This window comes from Netta rufina, assembly GCF_964035555.1.
Source record: "Netta rufina genome assembly, chromosome: 8".
Lineage (NCBI taxonomy): Eukaryota > Metazoa > Chordata > Aves > Anseriformes > Anatidae > Netta > Netta rufina.
Window position 1 is genome coordinate 16,617,560 of NC_140131.1, and position 19,771 is coordinate 16,637,330.

Sequence of the window (19,771 nt, forward strand, 5' to 3'; positions counted from 1 at the left end):
CACCAGCAGTCTGAGACATTCCTTAATAAAGTGGTCTGAGATGCTTTCAATAACAATACCTTGAATCTAAACGTCTTAACCAGCCCATAAAAACTTCGGACGCCATACATTAATAATAACATATTTGCTTTTGTTTCTGTCTTGCTCCCTGTCTCGCTCCCCTCACACCTCCCCGGGCACCACATCCCCGCGGCCTCCCCCGGCCCCGGCGGAACGCGGCGGCGGCGGAACTGCGGCGGCTGCCGGGGAGAGGGCGGAGCTGCGGCGCCGCCCGGAGCCGAGTGGCGTTGCACCGGGGGAAGCATGGAGCCGGAGCCGGAGCCCGAGCTGCAGCTCGAGCCCGAGCCCGAGCCCGGCCGGGCGGAGGGGGGCCGCGGCCCGCCGGGGGGCTCTTCTGCCGACGGCCGGCGCTGGGCGGGAGGGGCCGGCGGCAACTGGATGGCGGCGCACCCCGTGGTAGGGCCCGCGGCCGGGGGGGCCCGGGGCGGGGTGGGGGTGGGCTCCAGCCCCTGCCCTGCGGCCGTGCCGGGCCGCTCCCAGCCCCATCCAGCCCGGCTGGAGCCCCCCCGGGATGGGGCAGCCACGGCTTCTCCGGGCAGCGGGTTCCTGCCCCTCACCTCCCGCTGAGTGAAGGATTTCCTCCTAACGCCTCATCTAAATCTCCCCTCGTATAGTTTAAAGCCGCTACCCCTTGTCCTACTGTCATCTGCCCAAGCAAAAAGTCGCTCCATCTTTTGATAAGCCCCCTTTAAGTATTGAAAAGCTACAATGAGATCACCCTGGAGCCTTTTCTCCAGGCCAAACATGCCCAGCTCTCTCAACCTTTTTTCCCCAAGAGAGCTGCTCCAGCCTCTGAGCATCCTTGTGGCCTCCTCTGTACCCACTCTAACAGCCCCACGTCCTTCTGGTGCTGGGGGCCCCAGACCTTGATGCAGGACTCCAGGTGGGGCCTCGCACAGGCAGAGCAGAGGGGCACAGTCACCTCCCTCGGCCTGCTGGTCACAGCTCTGTTGGTGCAGCCCAGGATGCAGTTGCCCTTCTGGGCTGGAAGCGCACACTGCTGGCTCATGTCCAGCTCGTGTCTGGGATTGTCCCAACCCAGATGCAGCACCTTGCACTTGGATTTGTTGAACCTCATTAGATTCACATGGGCCCACTTCTCAAGCTTGTCCAGGTTCCTCTTGATGGCATTTTCTGCTACCTTGGGCCACTGTTGCTCTGAGGAGCACCTTGGGTACATCTTCATGGCTCCGGGGCCAGTGAAGGTGCCAGGTCACCCTTCCCTCACCAAGAATTGGTGTTCAGGGAGGGGGTTTTAGTCTAACATGTTTTGTGGAGTTTGGGTCTGTAGGGGGAGCTTATCTCCTGGCCTGTGATGAAAGCCAGTGGGGTTGTGGGGGAATGCTGGCTTTAGCAGAGGGTGAAGTTTTAGATGCTGAAACTGTAGCTGGAAAATGCAAATGTAAACTTTTAAATCCATCTGAATTTTTAGTATGCTGAAAACACAGAGGTATTTAATTTGGCCGCCATCTTGTGTTGATGTACTGCAGCAAAAATAGGTAAAATTCATAGATGTCCACAAAGCCAGTTCTGTTCCAGATATAGTTGCATTTCCTCTGTTGCTTATTTATTTGGCTTGCTTTCTTAATGGCTGAAATAGTGGGGATGTGGAAAAAAACTCTGAAGATATTGTCAGAAAACTGTTCCTGTCTTTTAATTCCCTGTTAGTCCTTAAAACTGGTTTCAGACTCAACAGGTTAGACAGCTGTATAGATTCTGGGTCTGGTCTTTATGTTTTTAATGCAACTTCATCTTCCTTTGACCAATGTTGTCTTTTTGGTTTCAGTTCACAGAAATGATGTCCCTTGATATATCTGACAGTAGTCAAATCTATGCTGCGTTTCTGGTATACCTGGACCTCTTAGAAGGTAATTCAATTAAGTGACTGGACAGATGTACCAAAAATGTATTAACATGTTAGGCATTAACTAAGGTTTGTGCACTATCAGAGCCTTTCCTGCAGAAATCCTTGCCATTTGCTTTGAAACTTCATGCAGTGATGGTTACCTAAGAAACATGGTATTTTAGAACCAAAGATTTCTATCGTGTGCCTACCCAGAGCCTTTACAAAGATTAAGGCCCATTTCGGCCAGCAGTCACAGTTACAGGTGCAGACCTTCCAGAGCAAAGACACTTGGCATGGAAAAAAGAAGAAGAGGAGTAGGGGAAGAAAAGGGGATATGGAAGGGCAAAGTTACAAGTTCCGTGGTTGTACTGGTAATAGAATCCTCTTTTGTAGGTTAATGTCAAAGCTACTAAATCATAGCATCTTCCTAAGATTACAGTTTAGAAAATGCCTGAAGTGTGCCAGTCTGATTAGGATGCTGGTTTCTGGAAGGGGCAAGGATTCCTGTAGGAAAGAAGACCGCTTAGAAATCTGGTGGCAGTAATTACGCCAAACTTAGCATAGTCTTCTGATGCCTTACAAGATTGGAATAGTGTTATGTGATGATAAACCTCTGCTTGCAATTCTCCTAGATGGGCTCCATTGAGAAGGGACTGCACATAGGCAGGCAGCCAGCCCAGTAACAATAATGAGTTTCTCTTGGAGGCTGGTGATTCTCAATGTCAGGGTATGGAGGAATATTACAGGCCAGAAAGCACCACATCTGTTGTAATTATTGTTAAACCCCTTAAAGAAAATGTCTTAATAAGCTCTGAGAGATTGCTTCTATAGTTACGCAATGATTTTTAGCCTCATCTCTTTAAGCAGAAGGGAAGAACTGTGTGTTATTAACAACCATGCCTGTAGCACCTGTTCCACACAGTTTCGGGTACAGAAACAAAGTCTCGTCAAACGGATCCCCAGACACCATCCATCAGCATAGCTCTGAACTCACCACAGTAGTAGTGCTCCCACAGGTTTCTTTAGCAGGTTCGTTTCTCAGAAAGAAATCTTGCCAGCTGTATGGGGTGGTCCTCTCCCCTGTAAGGAGAAGAAGGGATAAAAATGGAAGATGTTAAATTAAATTTGAAACTTGATACTTGAACGATCGGAACTTGTGTTTTGTGTTCTGGTCCATCTCATTGATGACAAACCTTTCTAGGGAGAAACTGGCATGAAGTGAAGCATGTCGGAGTAGCAGAACTGCAGCTCATATGTTTACATGCACGTGAGAAAGAGCTGGACAGTCTCCAAGTGATGGTGCCAGTACCTGTGGACATATCATTAAGCCACGAAAGGTGAGGCTATGGTCAGTGTTTGGATGCCACTGCTACTCAACAGGTTGCTGATAATTTGCGTAAGGGGGAAGTGGGAGAAAACAATATCACAAGAAAAGTAATATCTCAGCCTGTAAGCAGAGTTATTTTGGATACTGCAAACATATATTTAAAGTTGAGATATTTTTTTTTTCTAAGCTGCATCAGTCTCTGCTTCTTCCTCCATGGAAATTGTAAGCCTTTGATTTCAGCTTCCCACAGCAATCGACTCCTTCTGTTGATGAACACTTCAGATTGTTTAGAAGTTGCATTTCCTCTAGCAGGTAACAATGGATATCCAAGTATGTGTTTGAGAGACAAGGTTAGAACCCAGGACCTTTACAGCTTACGTTTTGAACATTCTTGTGTTGCATATTTGTAGTCTGGGAAATCTAATGATGCTTCTTTATGTCAATGGGCTTTCAAGTACCAAACAGGAAAAGAAATCCCCCCAGACCTGTCTAAGAATGATTTTTTTTTTTTAAATTGTTGAATCTCAGGGATAAGCCTGGTAGTGTGCTTCATTTGTTTAGCTTTTTGGTTTGAAAGTATGATTTGGCTGCTTTCAAACGGAAATGCCTCTTACTTCTCCAACATATAACTCTCCTTTGAACTGTGATTTTGACATAGCACATTTTAGACATGCTATGTTGTTTTTTTTTTTGCTTTTTCTTAAGTTTTAGAAGTGACAAGTCTCTTGCAAATAGACTTCCACCTTAATTCTGCTATGTGTTTTCCTAAGAGCTTACGTTCAGAAGCAATTCATTTGTGCAGGAGAAGAAGATGACTTACTAGATATTGATGGATTCACCTACTATCTAGTTGCTGAAAAATCTTCCATTTGCAAATACTGGTGATCAGTCATTCCAGTGGGCTTAGTTTTATGTAGAAGTACAGTGTGATAGAGAAAATCTGCTGACAGGTCTTCCAGGATGAAATACCGAGCATCATTCAGCATCTCTGTGAGCAGCTGATTTCTGTTTGTGTGTGACAGGGACACGCTGCTGCTCACAGTGTTAGAGTTCAAACTGGATTTTGGATGGGAAAAGAAAGCAGCAAATTAGGATATGGGACCTTTGAGAAATAACTCCTACATGCTGAATTGTGCTTGTTTAATGTAGTAGGTTTCCACTTAGGCTGGAAACTTTGACTCCTGGCATTGGGTCAGTGCCAGCAACTATGTTCTAATTGGTTTTTAATGACAGGGAGATACTGCGCTGCATGTATGTCCTATCTTTCACTGTTTCATTGGGGCTTTTCATTTGGAGCCTCTGATCTTGTTTGTACTGCGGTGATACTGTTTGCTCTGTTTCTGGCACCAGGTGTGGATGGAATCCATTACTGGAAGGATGTGTGTTAGAGAAGCACAGACTGAATGCATCACATTGATTAAAAGTACAGTCTGTGACTAGGTTTTGCTATAGAGCAAGTACATAGAGTATGTTGTCACTAAAATGAGCTGAATACAGTGCTGTGATGCCAGATGAGTCTGTTAAAGCCTGTATGTGCTTGATACAAGTGTATACTATCCTTCTGCCTCACAACAGCTTTGGGAATTTGTGTTGTTGGATGTGCACGTGCATATGCACGCTTGGAATTTCATTAGTAGGTCACTGCTGATCAGAGAGGCCTGGTCTATCTTTATCAAGAAAGGACAGAATCAGCTCGGCTTCTTTGCTGGAACACGAGGCAATAGAGGGGGTAGGGATGATAAACGTGCCTCAGACATAGGCAGTGCAGAAGGGAGTTAATTAAAAGGCATCCTAAAGAAGGAATAGGAAACACAGTGTTACAGCACTACTACTTCTTTGTTCTGACAGCTGTGAATATTTTGTTGTTGAGATTGTTGGTAGCAGGAGGCTTTGTTAGGTATCTGATGTCTTAAACAGTGTTTTATCATTTGACTTACCAAGTTGTAGACAGACAGGAGAGCATTCATACTTGGTTACTTTACTGTTCTGTTCAAAAGCAGTGTGCTGGGTTTTTGTGTTACTTGCTCTCAGGTAGAAGTACAAAGAAACACAGCTCAATTAACATTGAAACGTAAGCCATTGGAGGTGGTCAGGAACCTGAAAATATTTTGTCCTCATTGCTGGGCCTGGAAATGTTGTGCAGCAGTTGGCAGCATTTATGGGCAGCATTTCCTTGCTTAAACAGTGAGGCCTGGGTAGGAGCTGCAGGGGTGGTTTTCCTCTTGAAGTCACTTCAGCAAAGACCTGCCAAGCTCTGCCTTCCCAGGTGTCTTGTGAAGATTCATGTTTGGCCAACTCTCACAGGAAAGTGTCCTTAAACAGCCATAATAAAATTGATACGGAAATTACCAGCAAGGTACCAGAGCAAAAGATAAATGAGAGTGCCATAAAAAAAAACAATCTGCTCTATGTTTTTTAGCCTGTTGTAAGATTTCATTGTGTCCAGCTTACACATTACAGTTAACTGCTTAAGGCAGAAGCTGTTGTACTTGCTAACTCAGTGCCTGCCATAAACTCAATGGAAGCTGATCATCCTGAGCTGCGGGCATACATGGTAGTTCACTGAATCACAGAATTATGGGGTCTGGAGCAAAGTGACCACCAATGCAAATGATTGTCTTGTGCTTTGTGTACCTGCTCTTAAAATGAAGATTGGTGAATCTTCTGTGAGTAAAGACATGGAGAATAAGATGTAACTTCTTCCTCTCTTGGACCACTCTCCCAACAAATAAGGTTCAGAGAACCCTGTGCAGGTATTCCCTTGAATTCAGTGACACATACTAGCAGGAGGAATCCAGAGGTCCACTATGTGGGAGGTGTTTCCTGTTCACTACCAGAGACAACATCGTAGTGCACAGGGAGTATCTAATTGTTGGTACATTCCAGAATTGAGGCTCCCCAAAGGGGCTGAAGTAGTTAAATACAGATAGCCCTGTTTCAAAGCCAGCAGAAATTACTTAGATAAACCAAGCTCAGAGAGTGTATGAGAGTTTGTAGCATTGACAGCTAGATTTGCTAGATAGCGTTAAAAGCCTTGAGCCTTTCAGGATCAAGGAATTAGATGCTGGATCTAACAGAATTAGGTGCTGTCTATCAAATAACATTGTCCAAGCAAAACGTCTGTTACTAATACACCATTAGATTAAATGATACGTCACTATCCTGTTTGTTCTTTGTGTGCAAGTGTTGGAACTGAAGAATGAAGTTGGTTACATCTGGTTATAAAGATTGTGAAGTTTGTTTTAGGCTAAGAGGGAAAGGATTATTTCATTAAAATGCCAACTTAATTTTGGGGAAAAAATGTTTCATTTTAAAGCTAATAAACATCCTTAGAAAGAAATCTGGCACTTGGAAGTGATTTGTCCTCTTCTAAGTCTGTAGTTTGTGAAAAATAGATGTTGCGCTAATCTGAAGTGATTTTGCTTACAAGCAGCACTGTTATTATAAATGCACTGGAAGTGTGACATGCTCTTCATCTTGCAGCCTTTTCACAGTTCTGTCAGTAGTTCTGCTGTTAGCATTATTTGAGTTTTAATGTGTGCTTTACTGTACAAATAAAATGGCTTTTAAGTACAAATTCTTTATCAATAGTTTAAAAGTGATTGATGTGGCTTACAGAACTGAGTTAGGCATGCAGTACTACCTTTGAACTTCCTATAGCTTGTGTGCCGTGTAGAATTTTGCTGAACTCCAATTCCTCCGTTTTGCATAATTCATCATGTTTTCTTTTTCAACTTCCATGGAAAAAAAATGGCTTTATATTCCTTGGGGTTTCAATTTCCTTTTCTGACCAGTGAGGCACGTGGTGTTTTCTTTGGTTCTATTTTATTTCCCATTACAAAAACACGATTTTTTTCTAGCATCTCATGTTCCTGTAGTTAGGAAGCAAATCACAAGAAACAGTGGTGTCCATTTACACACCGTCTCCCCTGCCCCACACCACATTGTTATAAACGAAGTCTCAACTCAATCTGAATTTAGTAATATTTATAAAACAAATATTTCTAAAAGGTATAAAAGGCAAGTAAACAGCACTGGGTGTGCGGGGAGTCTATGCTCCACCAACATGCACACACAAACATCAAACATTCTAAATATACAGAACATGGCTTTACATACTAAACCCGACTATGCCTATACAATCAGAAAAGGTAACAAACAATCCTTTAAGTTCCATGACTTAACAGTCTCCATTTACCTGATTACAATAAACAGTCTCCATTTTCCGTAATTCCAGGGCTAGTCGTGTGAACAATATGCCTCGCTTTAAGTTGTCAAGCAACTCGGTCTTCAGGCCTTATGTATCCCGTTCTTCCCGAATCGAAGAAAAACATACCCGTCTCCTTTTCAAGGCCAATAGGGCCTGGGTCAAAAGGCACGTCCAGGTCACCAGGGGGTGTAACAGCAAAAGCCTTCGACGGCTGTAGCAGCAGAGGGCCCCATGGTGTAGCAGTCGGATCAGTAAAGGAGCCCGCAGCTCCCTCACTGTCTGGCAAACCAGAGGCTTCTGACTGTGGTCCCACAGGGCTCTTTAAGGCCTCAGAAACTGCTCGCCAGGTGCCAAGCAATCCCACTGCAACCTTGTCATTTTTAGTTGCAGAGTCCCACACCTTGACCTCAATTTGGTCCTGTGTTTCAGGCTCATAAGGAGAATAAGCTGTAAGGTTACCAGGACAGTCTTTGTTCCTAAGGACGTATGATTCCCCATAATGCCCGGCTGCTTACCAGCGAGGGGCAGTTGTGTGCGCGGGTCTGCTTCTCTCAGCTTGAGCTTCTCTCCAGCTCCAGAGCGCCTGTTTCCAGTGACTTTCAGTACGAGCTTCTCTGAGCGGTTTGCTGAGTTTGGCCGAACCTATCTTCATGAGGCGATCAATGTGCCTCCTCCCGTCCTGGTCTCCGTTCTGCCAGCCTGTTCCTCTTCACTTCTTTTTCCTGCTTCTTTATTGATGACATAACTTCATCGTGTTGCCTTTTTTATCTTGAGGGCAGGCTCCCCTCTTATACCCTTCTCTCCACAGCAATTCTTTTCAAAACAACTTTTCATTGGTCAAACTTTGAATGTAACAACAACAGCAAACACCCAGTAACAGCCATGCCTTAATGGCTGGAGAACAAGAAACCGGAGACTGCATGGAGTCTCCTGAATCACCCTTCTTTGTTCCCTCTAAACTCTTTTATATTCCTGATGGCCTCATCGTTAAGAGTCTAACGTTACCTCAACCACGGGGCTTTCGGCCCCCATGGCCACACTCCCAAGTCTCCCCCTTCTTTATTAATATCAACCATTTTCTCGACACGAATTACCACTCCATATATAACACATAACAATATTAATAAACTCCATGCAGTCTCCAGTTTCTTGTTCTCCAGCTGGTTTCTTGTTCTCCAGCCGTTAAGGCATGGAAGTTTCTGGGCGTTTGCTGTTGCTGTTATATGCAAAGTTGTTTGACCAATGAGAAGTTGTATTGAAAAGAACTGCTGTGGGGAGAAGAGTATAAGAGGGGAGCCTGCCCTAAAGATTAAAAAAAAAAAAAGGCAACACGATGTAATGAAGTTATGTCGTCAATGGGGAGGCAAAAAGAAGGAATGAAAAGGAACAGGCTGGCAGAACGGAGACCAGGACGGGAGGAGGCACATTGATCGCCTCATGAAGATAGGTTCGGCCAAACTCAGCAAACCGCTCAGAGAAGCTCGTACTGAAAGTCACTGGAAACAGGCGCTCTGGAGCTGGAGAGAAGCTCAAGCTGAGAGAAGCAGACCCGCGCACACAACTGCCCCTCGCTGGTAAGCAGCCGGGCATTATGGGGAATCATACGTCCTTAGGAACAAAGACTGTCCTGGTAACCTTACAGCTTATTCTCCTTATGAGCCTGAAACACAGGACCAAATTGAGGTCAAGGTGTGGGACTCTGCAACTAAAAATGACAAGGTTGCAGTGGGATTGCTTGGCACCTGGCGAGCAGTTTCTGAGGCCTTAAAGAGCCCTGTGGGACCACAGTCAGAAGCCTCTGGTTTGCCAGACAGTGAGGGAGCTGCGGGCTCCTTTACTGATCCGACTGCTACACCATGGGGCCCTCTGCTGCTACAGCCGTCGAAGGCTTTTGCTGTTACACCCCCTGGTGACCTGGACGTGCCTTTTGACCCAGGCCCTATTGGCCTTGAAAAGGAGACGGGTATGTTTTTCTTCGATTCGGGAAGAACGGGATACATAAGGCCTGAAGACCGAGTTGCTTGACAACTTAAAGCGAGGCATATTGTTCACACGACTAGCCCTGGAATTACGGAAAATGGAGACTGTTTATTGTAATCAGGTAAATGGAGACTGTTAAGTCATGGAACTTAAAGGATTGTTTGTTACCTTTTCTGATTGTATAGGCATAGTCGGGTTTAGTATGTAAAGCCATGTTCTGTATATTTAGAATGTTTGATGTTTGTGTGTGCATGTTGGTGGAGCATAGACTCCCCGCACACCCAGTGCTGTTTACTTGCCTTTTATACCTTTTAGAAATATTTGTTTTATAAATAGTACAAAATTCAGATTGAGTTGAGACCTCATTTATAACAATATCAACCATTTTCTCGACACAAATTACCACTCCATATATAATAATATATTTCTTCCCCTATCTTTCAAGGCCCTAGCTTCATCTAACTTCAGGGCAGGCAGCAGCGTCTGGAGCAGTGTTTTCCTGATGGTGAGCAACAGACTGTAGTGCTCTGTTTGCATACTGCTGGCAAAATTCAGGGTATTGTGCTTTATCGGAGGCTTCCTCTGCTTTGATTCTCTTGTCGGGGGGCCCCTCTGTGCTTGTCTGGCACAATGGTGTGCACCCGATGCAGAGTACAGAGACCAACTTGTATCGACTCTTCAGCCCTGCCTTGCATGGAGGGGAGGGAGCTATTCAGGCCAGCCAAGCCTCCAATGAATTATTCATCCCGGTACAAAGGACAGATTGAAAGCCTTTGGCTTTTATGGTAAGGAAGGCAGCAGTTCCATTTCAGCTAAATGGAGCACTATGCAACCTCCATAAAACTACTCAGAGCTTCCAGTATTTCCTCTGCTTCTCAGCAGTAGTTGCATGGGATACATCACTGAAATACTTTTTTCAGCACAAAACTTCCTGCACATTTTCTTTCCTTTATGATTCTGTTCCCTTCTAGGTTTTGGTCAGTCAGCTAAAGATTCAAGCCACAGTTGCCTGAAGTTCACCAGTTGTATACCGGTTCCTTTCTCTGGAGCAAAAAGGACAATATCACTTTGTTAGGAGCAAGTCACTAGGAAATACACTATGGATTTCTAATACGTGTTCAAAGGCCTGATGCAAAAGCCTCCTGTTCAGAACAAGATGGGGGAAGAGTAGAAAAATCCCCTCTTCTTTTGTGTGTGTGTTTTTGTGGGTGAGGGGTTGTTGTTTTATTTTATTTTTATTTATTTATTTTTTTAAGGTGTTAGTTACAACAGTAATAGAAGACCAGCTGAGTTCCCTGTTGCAATTTAGTTTGAAGGCAGCAATAAGGGCAGATGCAGGCTGACATTAGTAGTGATGTTACCTCAGCTGCAGTGGTCCTTGCATGATGTTAAGTAAGTTAAGTCTGCTCTTTCAATTAACTCTTTTGTAGAAAAATAGCAATTATTGCTAAATGCAGCTTGTAGGTATCTGGAAAGCCCCTTTAAAGTTTTCTGAAGCAAAAGACTTCAGCAATGCTAAAAACTTACTTCTGTATAATAGTGCCTCTTTCGTATGATTGAAATTAAATCCCTTTCATCTAATGCAATGTGAGGTGAATATGAGCTTGCTTCCTCAGTGGAAACTGAGGACTTCATCCTACTTGGATTTGTCTTGGTGGGAGCAGATCTTGGCTTCCACTGGACATGCAGACACCGTCAGTGTTAGGGATGGGTTTCCAAGCTATTCTGATTATTTTTTACTGTGTGATCTACAACTAAGAATTCATATTTTCAAAAAAATGTTTAACCTTACTCTATTTACGGGACTTAGATAAAGCTTTCCAGTGCTTCTTGGGGTGCTTAGCTTTACATATGTTATTTTCCTTTCATAAGGCCTTTGTTCAAATCTACCTTTTTGTGGGGGAAATGTAAAGCTTCAGTATTGCCCCTTTTAACATTCAGTGGCTTTTCTTCCTGGGGAGAGGGAGAGGAGGGAAAGGAGTGTTTATAGAATATTTTAACTTCTAGACTTCCCACTGTGTATGCAGCAGCACACGTGCTTGATCTGTGAGCTCTCTTGGGACTCTAGATGCCTTTTAATTTTTACCAGATAGACACAGTATCAGTAAATCCCAAGAAGGTGGCAACATGTACAGAGTGTCTGTCCCTGATCTTCCTAACGAGGCTGAGCCTGTGGGTGAGCTAATCTGAGCTGATGAACAAACGCATGCATTGCTTTTAATTTCACAAGGCCAAGAATACTTCTTGCCTTTTTTTTTCCCCTCTCCATAAAGAGCATTATACACATCAAAAATAATTTTTAAAATAATTTTTCCTGCAATATTTCATCTTTGTATTTGTGGGAGGTGGTAAGTGCAGTGATATCAGGGCAAACCCAGATGTTCTTCCCTGACTCCTCCTTTGAGAGGTCTGATGCTGGAAAGAGGCTTTGTGAGCACACTGGATGCAGAGGCTAACAACGATGCCTTCAGGGGAGGAGAGGAAATGCAGGCGTCTGATACAGACTTCCTGAATTCCAAAGCTTATTCTTTTAAAAGATACCTTCCACTAATCTGCAGATGTGCTGGTTGCATTATGGCTCACTGTGGTCTGTATGAATAGGAGCTCTTGTTTTGGTGCTGCTTGTATCTAGAAAAGGGGGTAGAGGAGAATCTTGCATTTGCAGTTCTAATTCTGTAAGTTGATAGAGGCTGATCCTCTGTTTGCAGTGGAGAGCACTGTGCTCCATGGCCAGCAGTGTTAGCAGATCATCCTGAAGCAACGGAATGTCCTTGTGCTCTCTACTTAAAGCCTGAAACTCAGTCCCCTGAAAAGTAGGCCAGGGACTTGAAGAAGTCTCATTGATCCGTTGTGAGGACCTGACTGCTTTTGTGATCATGGCGCATCTTCTAAGCATAAGTGCTAAATTGCAAGAGGAATAAAGGTTCATGTGGCTGTGCTTGGCATTGTAAGAGGAGTTCACAAGTGATGGGAAACAGATCTGAGGCCTCACTGTACCTCCATCCCCTGAACAGACTAGGGAGAGAAAAAGTGACAGTTAATGAAGGAAATTGTGAAGAAGCTTCTGTCCTGGCTGACAGGTAAGCGCAGGCCACGCTCAACACAGGTTTGGTTTCTTTGGGTCCCAGAATCTCTCCCAGGTAGCTGTACCCTTTGTTATTTCACTTTTTAATGATAGTTCTGTTTCTCATTCCTAGGCTGGGGGAGAGATTAACCTGCATCGCTACACAAAACCAATGACTAGCTCTTTCTTAATGTTGTCTCTGCCAGGAGACTGGCCCCACCACTGACTCTTATTCAGAAAGGCAGAAGATGCGAGGTGTGATGGGTGGGTTCTTGCTCCATACGTGTGTGGCGTGTCTGGAAGGACACCCACAGTCCTTTCCCAGGCCCTTGTCAACCCCAGGTGCATGCCCTTCTTACCAGGTAGTGCACCACTGGCAGGCCTTGGTGTATTTGAGGCACTGCTCATGTGGGGGTGCTTTTCCTTCCTCTTCCAGAGCACCTCAACCCACAGCTTGCCTACAGCTTTAGAAGGCAGGCTTGCATCTACGCTCTCCTGGCTACCCGCAGCGCAGTTAGTGTGCCTACAGCACAGCTGCAGGCCGAGGCACCAGCCAAAGAAATGTGCCAGGAGGGAAGGTAGTGGTCACACTGCTTGAAGAAGGAATCTTTTGCAGATGCCTCTCTTCTGACAGTGACCAATGCAGTATCTTTCCTTATTCTCTTGTTACAAAATCTGACGGTAGGGGGACCAGAATATGGCTTTTAACAGCCTTAGTATCTCTGCTACATGGACTGACTGACTGCACTGGATGTCTTGCCTTGCATTATGAATATGAGCCAGCAGTGTGCTGAATATGAGCCAGCAGTGTGCTCAGGTAGCCAAGAAGGCCAACGGCATCCTGGCTTGTATCAGGAACAGCGTGACCAGCAGGGCTAGGGAGGTGATCGTCCCCCTGTACTCAGCTCTGGTGAGGCCGCACCTCGAGTACTGTGTTCAGTTTTGGGCCCCTCGCTACAAGAAGGACATCGAGGTGCTTGAGCGGGTGCAGAGAAGGGCGACGAAGCTGGTGAGGGGCCTGGAGAACAAGTCCTACGAGGAGCGGCTGAGGGAGCTGGGCTTGTTCAGCCTGGAGAAGAGGAGGCTCAGGGGCGACCTTATCGCTCTTTATAGGTACCTCAAGGGAGGCTGTAGCGAGGTGGGGGTTGGCCTGTTCTCCCACGTACCTGGTGACAGGACCAGGGGGAATGGGCTTAAGTTGAGCCAGGGGAGTTTTAGGTTAGATGTTAGGAAGAACTTCTTCACTGAAAGGGTTGTTAGACATTGGAACAGGCTGCCCAGGGAAGTGGTGGAGTCACCATCCCTGGAAGTCTTCAAAAGACGTTTAGATGTAGAGCTTAGGGATATGGTTTAGTGGAGGGCTGTTAGCGTTAGGTTGGAGGTTGGACTCGATGACCTTGAGGTCTCTTCCAACCTAGAAATTCTGTGATTCTGTGTGATTATACATGGGCCAGCAGTGAGAGGAAAAGGAAAGGCACTACTGACTTCAGCAAATTGAATTATGACCAGTTAGAACACAGATGGGTACATAAGAGGGCCATGGGCTTAACAGTATAGGTTTTCCAAGCTGCTGCTGCTTCCCTGCCACTTCCCATTTGGCTTTTATTAAGGGATCAAAGCGGTTTGGAAGGGAAGGTGATGATTAAAGTTTGAAAGCTGATGCATTTAGAAAGAGCCTTATTTGCAACTGCAGCGCCCAGCTTGAGAAATGCATTTCTGGGGAAGAGAGCTCATGGGCACATGATGTGAGGGGTGATTTTTTTTTTACAGTGCAGAGCTGATCTCTCCCCAGTGCATACCCTCTCTGGCAATCCCAGGAAAACCCTGCAGCACCTGGACTCCCGGTAAAGGAGGATGCTCCCTGTGGTAATCTTTGCTGTGGGGAAGCACTCCCCATAGCTCCAGAAGGAGCCTTCTGCCCCTGGACATCATGCTCCTTCAATGCTCATGCCCTGATCAGAACAGTAATATGCCAGGAATTGGTGTTGTTCTCAGCTCTGAACTAAAAAGCAACTAGCATGTTATTCTTAAAATAAACTGCACAGGAAAAGTTGCATAACTTTGTTGTGAATTTTTAAGGAAGACATTATTTATGCAGACTTTCCTGAGGAAGATCGTTAGTCTTGTGTCTTGTGGCTTCTAGTCTAGACAGGGAGGTAGAGAAACCTGGCTTTGGTTCCTGAGTATTCCACAGACTCACAGAGAACTGCAGCACACGGACTGGAAGACTTATCTCTACAAATGGAAGATCTCTTTTTTTTTTTTTTTTTTTTTTCCCCCTCACACATGGTATTCAATTAGATTATTTTATTCCAATGAAAACAATGGCCGTTAGAGATTACCATGCTCAGATTATGGTGGTGAAAGGATGGTCGAGGTATGTGCACAGTAGTACAGCTAGGGAAAAATCAGAAGTTCATGTTGAGCTATTTGCAGCAGAGATGTATGCATCCAAATGCATTTTTTAGGAAAAAATAAGCTTCACTGTTATTTAAGAGATTGCTGCTTGATTATAGGACTTTGGATTTTTATTAGAACAGATATTACACTTTCTTTATCCAATAAAAAGCCTGGTTTTGTCTTCACTAATCTCTTCTATTTAAAAAGCTGCAAGAAGAAGTTGTGTTAAAGCCCTCTTGAAAGGCTCAAATACAAGTTTCTAATTTTCCTCCATCCTTCCAAGCTTTGTATGAATTTTCTTGTGCTTTCTGGGGGCAAGCACATTTTTTATAGGCATGGTATTAAAGATCAGAAAATTAAATAGTATGTAAAAACATTTCTCAAGTTAGAGAACCTGACTGTCCTCCATGACAGTACGAAAAACTGTTCCCTGCTTTGAATGTCATCAGTGTTAAAACCTACAAAACCCATCAATACTGAACTTGTTCCTTTGTGCCATCAGTAGGTTGTTATGGAGTCCTTGCTAACTGTCTTTCTCTTCTAGGTTAAGAGAAATCATGAAGAAAGCTTCTCTCCCATGTGACAATCCTGACACCCCACTGTCAGTTACCTTGGCCATAGTTGAGTCAGATTCTACAGTAGTCTACTATAAAATGACTGATGGCTTTGTAATACCAGAGCCTCCTGATAATACTGAAGATGTGGGCAATAAACATTGGAAGAAGAAAAGAAGGAAGCTTTCCAAATAATCAAGGCAAACAGACTTTCCTTGAACTACTGTCCTCAAACCAAAACAAATCCAGGAACTTACATATGTAAATAAGTAGTGTGTAAAACTGTGTTCTGCATATCAAGCGTATGTTCATGGGGAATTGAGTTTTGTGCAGCTGCACTGTAATAAAACACTGTTTGAAATATGAAATGGGTCATGCTTTTGAGACAGATTGCTTCTAACTAATAAATATCCTTGTGAGATGTTTGCAATGCTAGTCTCTGATTGATAGCTGTTTGGGTACATAACAGAATAAACACATCCTTACCCATATTGTAAATATTTATTAAAGGTAAATATCAATGCCTTCTGGCAGAAATACTGTTACTCATTTAAGAGCTTTGTAGTTTCCAGAGTTCCTACATCTTAACACTGTTGAAAATACTTGTGCTACCTCCTAGGTTATATTTTTGAACACTTAACCTTCTCTCCCCTGCTTTTTGGAGAAGAGATTTTTCTCCAGAAATACCTTATTTGAAATTTTTATCTGTAGAGGGAAAACCGACTAGTGCAGTACCAGAGGCTACTAAAATAAAGTGTAGACTAGTAAAGAGGAGGCCCCAGGACTGCCTCAAGAACCTGTGAGCAGAGAGGCTGGTCCTTCCTGTGGAGGTAAGTTGTGACTAGATCAACCATGCCTGAAAGCGTTGACCCATGTAGCTGAATGCACAGAAGGTGAAGGTCACGATCCCGAAACACAGGCAGGCTCTTATGCCCCATATAATGTAGGACAGCTGTCCAAGAGCTGCAAGTGCCTTGTGTGCATCCCAGGGCAATGAAGCTGGCTAAATGATGCCCTGCCCTCTCCTTGGGATTCCTGACTGAAATAGCCTCAGTACCCTTTCAGTGCTTCACTTCAAGGTAGTGCTTAAAATCTCTGAAGAGGAGCATGACAATAGGGCACGTTTTTTGCCATCACTAAAGCATGTCACCACCTACATTATTATGAGTGGATGCTAGCTGTTATCTGCATAATAAAGCAAGCAGGTTTCAAAACTTTTTTTTTTTTTTTTTTTTTTAACATAGCTTCTGGTAGTTAAATGGGCTGCTTGAGATGATACAGCTAGGAGTAAGCTAAGGGGAAAAAAAGCAGCTTTCAGTTTCTTCTGCAGGAATTTTCCATGTCTTCCACATAACAGTCTTCTTCAGCTTAAACTTAGCGTTTCTTGGCAATCAAATGCCATCCCAGAAGCAGCTTCTTGAATACAGAAATGTCCATATGACGTTTATGTGGCCAAGGACCACACATTCAAAATTTGAAGCACAGAAGCTCTTTTTTTTTTTTCCCCATGGGTTATAAGAATGGGAGAGAATCCAAAAAAAATCAGACTGGATGTGAAAGGTCATTAAAGCATTGGTATCCTTACAACAAGAGTGGATGTTTTTACAATTGTGGAGCTTGAATCTATTTAGGCCAGATATGCTGGGAGGCAGAACGGTTGAGCAGGGAGAGCTCAGGACAGGAAGGCCCTCACACCACGTGTGGCATTTTGGTGTAGATTCTGCAAGTGTCTCGCAGCCACCCAGTCTGGGTCAGGGACATAACTCTTCTGACTTGCTTCGCCTTCAGCCCTCTTGGGGTGTTCCCCTGCTTGCAGCACATGTTGAGCCCTTCCAGCTTTGCCAGCAAAAGTAGAGGAGGGGAGAAGGGTATGCTGGCATCCAGAACCCTGCATGGTGCCCTTGGACGGAGAGGAAAAACATTTTTCTCCGCTTTGCCACCAGCACTGACATCCAGGGTGACGATGCAGTGCTGACTTGGGGAATTTGCTTTTTTGATCTTTTATTGGTAATAATTCTTGCTGTTATAAGTTATGACCATACAATCTTAATGATTAGCTCCTAACATTTGGGCTATGGTGCACTGAGGTAAGAGCTTTGGCAGCGAATACCGGCTCAGAAGGGTTTGCTTCCCGCAGTTTTTGTTTTCAGCTATTAATCTGATCCTGCATAACTGAGTTTGAATGGGATACAACGGTGCAGATGTGTGCCCTGACCTGGTAACTGGACAAACCATACATGAGGCTGTTTATGTTCTAATGCAGTCAGAAACAAAATGGTGGTTGTTTTTTTTGTTTTGTTTTGTTTTCCAGAGAGCAAGGGGAGACCATACCTCTGTGGGCTTTGGCCTTTGAGAAATGCAAAGAAAAAAATCTCTTTTTCTCAGTTTTTCTCCCCTCACGGAAGATAAATGTAATTTTATTTTGGTCCAATGCCACCCTGCATAAAAGGGTACCTGTGTATGCTCTGTTTGACCTTACCATCTATGTTTCATGTACTCTACTGCTTATTCCATAAAGCAAATCTTAACACTTTGCTAGGCTATATACCATCAGGTAAATCATCCTTGTTATAAGTTGTTATACTTCAACACCAGCGTGAGTGTATGCAGGAAAAGAGTAGGTTTTTTTGTGAAGAAGGCTGTAACATACTACACGTTGAAGAATTTTAAGCAACACATGCTTAACTCCAAAAGCAACGTGCTTTCATTTCTAGAAAATACTGACATTTTGTAGCTTGCTGTGTGACTGATGCTAGCTTTCCTCCCTTCATTTTATAATTTCTAGTCACAGAAAGAGGAGCATAATTTAAGCCTTCTTTTTTATATACTGAAAACTGCTTACCCAGTCTTCAGGAGCTATGTCAGAGAAACTGTCTGAAGACGTTGATTTCCGCCACGCGTCCCACAGAAGAATGATGATACAGGTCTTTTTCCAGCCTCCTTAGATGCAGTGGTTCTTTATTTCTGAGGGAAAAAAAAAAAAAAAAAAGCCATAGTATAATTGCACTGTTTGTCCCACAGGTATTGCAACGTGAACATGGAGATTTTTACTAAATTCAGAGCTATCTGTGCTGTTCCTTTGCTGAAGTCTGCTATTATTTCTCTGTGTCAACTCAGAAACACACAAGGCAGAGCTTCTGTTGTCCCAGGCACTGAAGGAAGATAGGAAGAGACTTCCCTTGGTAGTGTGTCAGTTCAGAGCAGTAGCACATTAAAATCCCGAAATCCAAAGGATCTTGGTGCTGTGCCTAAAGTATTCAAGTGTTACTCTGTGACCTGTGACATCCGGCCTCAAAACTTTTGCATATTCAATCTCTCCTTTCAGTCCACAAGATTTTACAGGGTACATCTTGCCATCCTTTCGTTTTGTTTTTTTTTCATGTTTTATTTGCTAAGCACAGCTTGATTTGTTTTACTGATCCCCCTTGACCAACAGAAGGTATGTTTTAAAATCATACAGTGAGGGTATCACATTCTGGTAGATTATTGTTTCAAGTATTTCTTCTCTTCAAGGGAGATATTTGCATTGAAACTTCCTCACCAAGTAAAGAAAGATAGAAAAGCACAGAGATGTTTTTGCATGCATTTGATGATGAGACTTGATGTCCGGTTATATAAGTAAGTGTCTGCTTTTGTTTATGCAAGCTTAGTTTCCTTGAGGCATTATTGGCATAATCACCCCAGCTGTCCCATATTCAGCCTAACCACATGCAATGCACACATAGCATTTTGTGCAAAAAAACACCGGTCAGGAAGCCTCATCAGATGCAGAAGGAGGGCCTGTGGCTGCAAGAAGCAGCCGGGAACACACTTTGCAGCAGAGGGCTGCTGGAAGTCAGTAGCTATCACAACTCTCCATGTCTGTGTGCTGAATAAGCAGAGGCAGGTGCGTGTGTTTGGGCGGTGGGCTCCTCCCTATGTACCCGTGGCTGTGTGTGGTGTGTGCAGCCTCAGCATGGAGCAGCCAGGCGAGCGAAGGACGGCTCATAATCCAACCCTGCTCGAAGCGCCCTTACACAGCAGTGGCACAGTGCCTGGCAGTGCTGCTCAGCACACAGTGAGCAGGTGAAGGCTTGTTGCTTCCAAACCAGTTGTCTCAGTAGTTTTCAGGAATCTAAACTCCACCAGCTACCCTGTAAGTCCTGGTTGATATAAATGGGCTTACTATTAACCCCCTCTGGTCCCCAGGGATGTTCCCGTCCTCCATTACAGTCCAATAGTTTTAAACTTCCTTAAGTCATTATCCAAAACAAATAAACTGGGATTAATTCTTGTTTCTCTCATTCCTATTCTACTTCCATTTTAATTATCCCATCAATAAATCCTACTT

At 44.1% G+C, this 19,771-nt stretch overlaps 1 protein-coding gene across 2 annotated transcripts; it reads left to right on the top strand.

Moving 5' to 3' along the window:
- The first annotated feature begins 298 nt into the window (after positions 1-298).
- Positions 299-15,820, top strand: TSEN15 (tRNA splicing endonuclease subunit 15). 2 transcript variants are annotated; one of them, XM_084290926.1, is made up of 4 exons: positions 299-456; positions 1,847-1,928; positions 3,108-3,243; positions 15,432-15,820. In XM_084290926.1, exons 1-4 carry the CDS (start codon positions 304-306, stop codon positions 15,634-15,636), a joined length of 576 nt encoding a protein of 191 aa, XP_084147052.1. In that variant the 5' UTR covers positions 299-303; the 3' UTR covers positions 15,637-15,820. The 2 variants fall into 2 exon arrangements, with proteins under 2 accessions (XP_084147052.1, XP_084147053.1); XM_084290927.1 differs by lacking the exon at positions 15,432-15,820 and adding an exon at positions 12,132-12,348.
- The last annotated feature ends 3,951 nt before the right edge of the window (positions 15,821-19,771 follow it).